Source organism: Actinia tenebrosa, unplaced genomic scaffold, assembly GCF_029948245.1.
Source record: "Actinia tenebrosa isolate PJP-AT-01 unplaced genomic scaffold, QUT_ActTen_1.0 PGA_scaffold0__85_contigs__length_37466705, whole genome shotgun sequence".
Taxonomy (NCBI): domain Eukaryota; kingdom Metazoa; phylum Cnidaria; class Anthozoa; order Actiniaria; family Actiniidae; genus Actinia; species Actinia tenebrosa.
The window spans coordinates 22281010-22287684 of record NW_028292569.1 but is presented as its reverse complement, the minus strand read 5'-3'; the positions used below and the strand labels follow the sequence as shown (position 1 = coordinate 22287684).

General features: G+C 42.8%; 1 protein-coding gene across 1 annotated transcript; it reads left to right on the top strand.

The window, feature by feature from the left end:
* The first annotated feature begins 3519 nt into the window (after positions 1–3519).
* LOC148913852 (uncharacterized) lies at positions 3520–5846 on the top strand. Its single transcript, XM_089025870.1, has 2 exons — positions 3520–3901; positions 4643–5846. Exon 2 carries the CDS (start codon positions 4854–4856, stop codon positions 5832–5834), a length of 981 nt encoding a protein of 326 aa, XP_088881996.1. The 5' UTR covers positions 3520–3901; positions 4643–4853; the 3' UTR covers positions 5835–5846.
* Positions 5847–6675: the final 829 nt, after the last annotated feature.

Below are 6675 nucleotides of genomic sequence, written 5' to 3'. Positions count from 1 at the left end.
TACCTGTCAAAAGTAGTACGAAGGAGGACTAAACTACACAATGTGCGTATTTTCGTCAGAATGCAATTTTCATATATCTTCTTCACTAGAAGCCGAGAATCAATTTCATCTATACCAGCTTTTTCAAGAGCAGGAACAGGACTTGCCTAGTTGTTCGAGCTTGTCTGATATACCTTCTTGCGTTTGACGGGTAACGACTCGACAGACTTATTTCTGTCTCTTCGATCATAGCTACACGGACCTCCAACTATAGAACTATTAAAAAGAACAAACCACTTCCATGTTTATACAGTGCTTGCTGAACTTTCCCATGGAAAGATGGCACGTGAGTTTAATCATTGCGGCAGTCAACTCAGTGTTAGTTTCATGCATTATCAAAACAATGTTTATTGAAAGAAATTGCTATTATTAAATGCTACTGGATTAGCAAAACCGTATTTTGAAAATCCAATGAAAGAGCAGCTAAATAAAATAAAGTTAGTTCACTGATATATTTAGTTTGAGAGTTATTGCTGTTCGATTTTCATCTGTGTGTTCATTTTACTGACAAAGCATGCTTTGTGTCACGCAATAGAATGAGTTAAAAAAGTATGTGATAAAATATGCCAATATATCGCAATTGAAATGTGTTGAATATTACTATGATGTCTTTTTCTTGGTTTGATCCCCTAGTTTTAGCAAAATTTAGCGATGGAATGATTGCAATTAAAATTATAGTCACGTCGGTGGAGGTAACGCAACAAGCTGTTTACGGTTGAAATATCGCGAAATAGAGATCGTAAAAAGACCTCAACGGAAAGCTAAAAATGATTTGCCCAGAGATTTTTCTTTTGAATCTGATAGAAATACATTAGATAATCCTCTGGGTGTAGGTTTTGAATAATTTGGTATCTCCGCACATAGTTTTTATAAGCAGTATTTTAAGGCCTTAATTTGCATTTTTAAACTTTGGAAAAAGTGTACACGGTAGAAAAATTTTTTCGAATTTTAAATCGCCAAATATTCTAGAATAAATACAACGAAAAGCAAGAGGAATACCTATTCCTTCGGTAAAAAGTACCAACCGAAAAAATTGTTAAGTAGTTTAGTTGTAGGATACACTTATTTTTGTACTAAATTCCTTGACCTCGTCGGTCATTTTCCACCTGCATTTGGGCGAAATCAGTTTTCGTAAATTTCGTGGGAAAAAAATTTTTTTTTTTTCAAAAATAACAACACCTCGATTTATTTTACACTAAGGGCTATCTAAAAACAAAATATGAGCGAAATCGATTTTTTGACTTGTGCCATGAAAATTCGATTTTGGTCCATCCTTACAGACAGTCGCTCTTAAACTCTTCCATCATTCACGTTAGCACACACCAAACTACATAGTCTTGCAGCCAGAGCTCCAAAGTCGTTGCTTTTTTGATTTGGGGGCTGCAGCTAGTGTAGCGGCTGAGAAATTAAGGATTTTCTTGGGGGAGTCCTTGCTAATTCACCAAAATGCTCTTATAAGCAAATGTATGTGAACACAACAGGAACTTTGCCAATTCTTTGGCAACGTCATTTCGTTTGGAAAACCGAATTTTCTTGACCGTTTTCGAGAGGGGAATCATGTTCAACAGCAAATTTCCAGCTAAAATACGTCTTTCTAGTAGTTTTCACCTCCCCCGGGCCCTCCCCCCAGCGTTGGCGCTGTGTCCCAAACAATGGCTGTGGATGTTCTATACTCCACATTACATTGTGCCTTTAAACTCTTCCATCATTCACGCTAGCACCCACCAAACTACATAGTCTAGTAGCCCGAGCTCCAAAGTCGTTGCTTTTTTTGATTTGGGGGCTGCAGCTAGTGTAGCGGCTGAGAAATTAAGGATTTTCTTGGGGGAGTCCTTGCTAATTCACCAAAATGCTCTTATAAGCAAATGTATGTGAACACAACAGGAACTTTGCCAATTCCTTTGGCAACGTCATTTCGTTTGGAAAACCGCATTTTCTTGACCGTTTTCGAGAGGGGAATCATGTTCAACAGCAAATTTCCAGCTAAAATACGTCTTTCTAGTAGTTTTCACCTCCCCCGGGCCCTCCCCCCAGCGTTGGCGCTGTGTCCCAAACAATGGCTGTGGATGTTCTATACTCCACATTACATTGTGCCTTTAAACTCTTCCATCATTCACGCTAGCACCCACCAAACTACATAGTCTTGTAGCCCGAGCTCCAAAGTCGTTGCTTTTTTTGATTTGGGGGCTGCAGCTAGTGTAGCGGCTGAGAAATTAAGGATTTTCTTGGGGGAGTCCTTGCTAATTCACCAAAATGCTCTTATAAGCAAATGTATGTGAACACAACAGGAACTTTGCCAATTCCTTTGGCAACGTCATTTCGTTTGGAAAACCGAATTTTCTTGACCGTTTTCGAGAGGGGAATCATGTTCAACAGCAAATTTCCAGCTAAAATACGTCTTTCTAGTAGTTTTCACCTCCCCCGGGCCCTCCCCCCAGCGTTGGCGCTGTGTCCCAAACAATGGCTGTGGATGTTCTATACTCCACATTACATTGTGCCTTTAAACTCTTCCATCATTCACGCTAGCACCCACCAAACTACATAGTCTTGTAGCCCGAGCTCCAAAGTCGTTGCTTTTTTTGATTTGGGGGCTGCAGCTAGTGTAGCGGCTGAGAAATTAAGGATTTTCTTGGGGGAGTCCTTGCTAATTCACCAAAATGCTCTTATAAGCAAATGTATGTGAACACAACAGGAACTTTGCCAATTCCTTTGGCAACGTCATTTCGTTTGGAAAACCGAATTTTCTTGACCGTTTTCGAGAGGGGAATCATGTTCAACAGCAAATTTCCAGCTAAAATACGTCTTTCTAGTAGTTTTCACCTCCCCCGGGCCCTCCCCCCAGCGTTGGCGCTGTGTCCCAAACAATGGCTGTGGATGTTCTATACTCCACATTACATTGTGCCTTTAAACTCTTCCATCATTCACGCTAGCACCCACCAAACTACATAGTCTTGTAGCCCGAGCTCCAAAGTCGTTGCTTTTTTTGATTTGGGGGCTGCAGCTAGTGTAGCGGCTGAGAAATTAAGGATTTTCTTGGGGGAGTCCTTGCTAATTCACCAAAATGCTCTTATAAGCAAATGTATGTGAACACAACAGGAACTTTGCCAATTCTTTTGGCAACGTCATTTCGTTTGGAAAACCGAATTTTCTTGACCGTTTTCGAGAGGGGAATCATGTTCAACAGCAAATTTCCAGCTAAAACACGTCTTTCTAGTAGTTTTCACCTCCCCCGGGCCCTCCCCCCAGCGTTGGCGCTGTGTCCCAAACAATGGCTGTGGATGTTCTATACTCCACATTACATTGTGCCTTTAAACTCTTCCATCATTCACGCTAGCACCCACCAAACTACATAGTCTTGTAGCCCGAGCTCCAAAGTCGTTGCTTTTTTTGATTTGGGGGCTGCAGCTAGTGTAGCGGCTGAGAAATTAAGGATTTTCTTGGGGGAGTCCTTGCTAATTCACCAAAATGCTCTTATAAGCAAATGTGACAGAGTCAAAAGACACTATTTTGGACAGTAATTATTTAGTCATAAATCTATATTTTTAATTAGGAATGCCTCGTGTACACATAGGAATGTAATTCTTTAGTTAACTGTTTGCGTGGAAAATGCGTAAGCAAGAAATAATTTCCGTACGTAATTACATTACAGTGAGTCATGCCTAGGTTTGGCGCTTGTTTACGTAAGTTCGTGTTTGGGACATCCTGTTTGCGCCTAGGGCGTGCAACATTGCATAGGATGTGTAAGGTCTTAAGAATGCAGGTTTTTCCATAAAAATAGGCCCAAACTAAGCTTAAATCAGTGTAGTAAAAGTTCTTGAAGACGTTGCACATATCAAGACAAGGAATTCTCTACGATGTAAAGGTATGAATCTTTGAAGCCTTTTACACTTATACCTAGGATAGATTTAGGACAAATCTATGTTAATATCGTTAACTAGTCGTTATATTTTATAGCTTAGATTTTCTACATATTTGTTAAGCATTCGTTTCATGTTGTTGTAATTCTAGTCGCATTAGCGCGTAATTTAGTACAAAGTTATTCACGCAGTAGTAATTTAGTAATCACGCTGAGTGTATCTTGTCTTTTAAACTCTTTAAAACGTTTACTATAGGATCGCTACCGCCTTACTCGCTTGTTTAACCTTTTTACTACGATAAATAGCCTTCACTGCGGGATAAAAGACCTTTTCTTTCCAACCTTTAATTTGTTCGCTACTTAAACTCTACACTCAAGGTCATTGTCGCGACCGCGTGTTCAGTAAACCGTGTAATTCTTAGTTTGTCATAAACAAAGGTTAAAATACTTACCTAAAGCCATAGTTAGCCTCTAGTCAATTTTTCCTATTGCTTTTTCCATTGGTTTAGTTCATTTTAAACGGTTTACCGACTTGTACATTAAACTTTGCAACCTAGTAATTTTCACTCGCGTATTGTAAACACTGCTAATCAGTATGCAATATTCAAATTACCTGTGACGTAATTTACGTATTTCCGTTTCTAGTTATATCTAGCAAGACTGTATTCTATTCATAACTTTTTAGCTATTTAGATAAGCTACAAATTTATTTTATCTCATTGTAAATATTTTTCTTGTTTTCATTAGAGATATCCTGTAATCTCGTTCCCGTTTTTTTTTTCATGTATTGTAAAGTTGTGTGAATTTTTCAATAAATTCTTTTGTCAAAACCACTTGCAATCTGATTCATAGCTGAGCGCCTTGCCGCCGGTTACATTTTTGGTGTCAGAAGTGGGATTGCAAGAAAGTTGACATTAGTAGTTACTGATTATTTACCAACGGGAACAAGATTGAAATCATGGCGGAAGAAGCTGTGGCTGCACTCACAGAGCAATTGGCTGCACTCAAGGCACAGCTGGATGGCATGCAGGCTGAAGGAGGACCCCCTGCCCAACCTGTTCCTGCACCAGTGGTACAAGTGACAGTGCCAAGGGAGAAGAAGCTGAGAAAGTATGCTGGTGGCAGAGACGACAAGGTGCTTGAAGACTGGATAGCGGATGCACAGAGGTCTGTGGCTGCCCAAAAGTTAACTGATCAAGAGGCGGTGGATTTCCTGTACCATAGCTTAGAAGGAGCGGCTCGAGATGAAGTTCGACTAAGGCCTGCGGATGACTGGACAGACCCGGAGGGTTTCTTCAGGATTCTGAGAGACGTCTTCGGAGAGAAGCTCACCAAGACCCAGCTTCTCCAGAGGTTTTTCGCCAGAAAACAAGGTGACAGGGAGCCCATCCAGGACTTTGCCCATGCCCTGATGTCGATGGCGGAGCACATAACCAGAGTACACGTAGGAGCCCTGGAAAACAAGGACCAGAACCTCAGAGACACATTCGTTGAGAACTTGCGTGACAACCTGTTGCGCAGGGATCTCAAGCGCTATATCAGAGAACATCCCGAGAAGACCTTCAACGAGGTGAGGCAAGAGGCCTATCATAGCTCGGAAGACACAGATAGAGGAGCACATCGCCATGCAGCAGCCAAGGAGGTGTTGGTGGAGAGCAACCAAGTAAATGCCATCCAAGAGCTTACAGCAGGACAGAAGGCCCTGGTGGAGAGGCTCATGCAGCAACAAAAATTGCTGGATGAGCAGCAGAAGCTGCTAACCCAACTTACCATGAAGTTAGCAAGCCCATCACCACCACGAAGTCCCCCACGTGGTCCGAGGAGATGTTACAACTGCCACGAGCTTGGACATCTTCGGCCGAACTGCCCAAAGCCCCTGAAAGACAAGGCACCAGCAGCACCACAGAAGGAGTCAAACTCCAGCTCTCCACGGCAGTGAGCCACGCCGTGGAGAGGAACTGTAATGGCTCTAATTCTCTTTTTCAGAACGAAAAGTTTGTCGGGACAAGTCCCACAGTGGTGGCGAGGATTGGCGGAGTACCTGTGAAAAGCTTAGTGGATACGGGCTCCATGGTTACCCTCATCACCGAGTCGTTCTACAGGGAAAAGCTACAGCCAACCCTAGGAGACCTACACCCTGAAACAAGATTACTGCAGCTGCGAGGAGCTAACGGTTTGGACATCCCTTACATTGGATATATCGTCGCTGCAGTAGAGATCGGAGGAGTGGTGGTCCCTGGGTGCGGCATCTTCATCACGAAGGACACAGCAGCCACTACAGTCATGCAGAGGAGGGTACCTGGCCTACTGGGAACCAACGTTCTTGGGCAGGTGCCCCAATACCAACAGATCCTGCAAGATGAAGAGAAGAAGAGTAAACGTAAAACTGGGTTCGTGAAAGTAGCCGGCTCAGACAAAGTCTGGGTCCCTGCTTTCACAGAATCTGATATCTTGGTCACAGGCCCATCATGGGGCACTGATGCTGTGATCGAACCCCTTGGTGTACCAGTAGAAGGAAACCTCACCGTGGCCAGTACTCTCGTGGATACTACCAAGACGTGTTACTATGTCAGAGTTGCCAACCAGACGGCAAAGGACATATGGCTAAAGCCGAGGACGCGGATTGGAATTGTGCGAGAGGGAGAGATGGTCAAGAGAGGAGAGCAGTTGGAGTTCCTACACGGGAATAACATGGTGACAGTGTGCTGTAACCTTAGTGCTGACCCTCAGATGCCACCCCAACGGGAAGCTGTGGGCAAAGTACGATGGCAAAGGATACA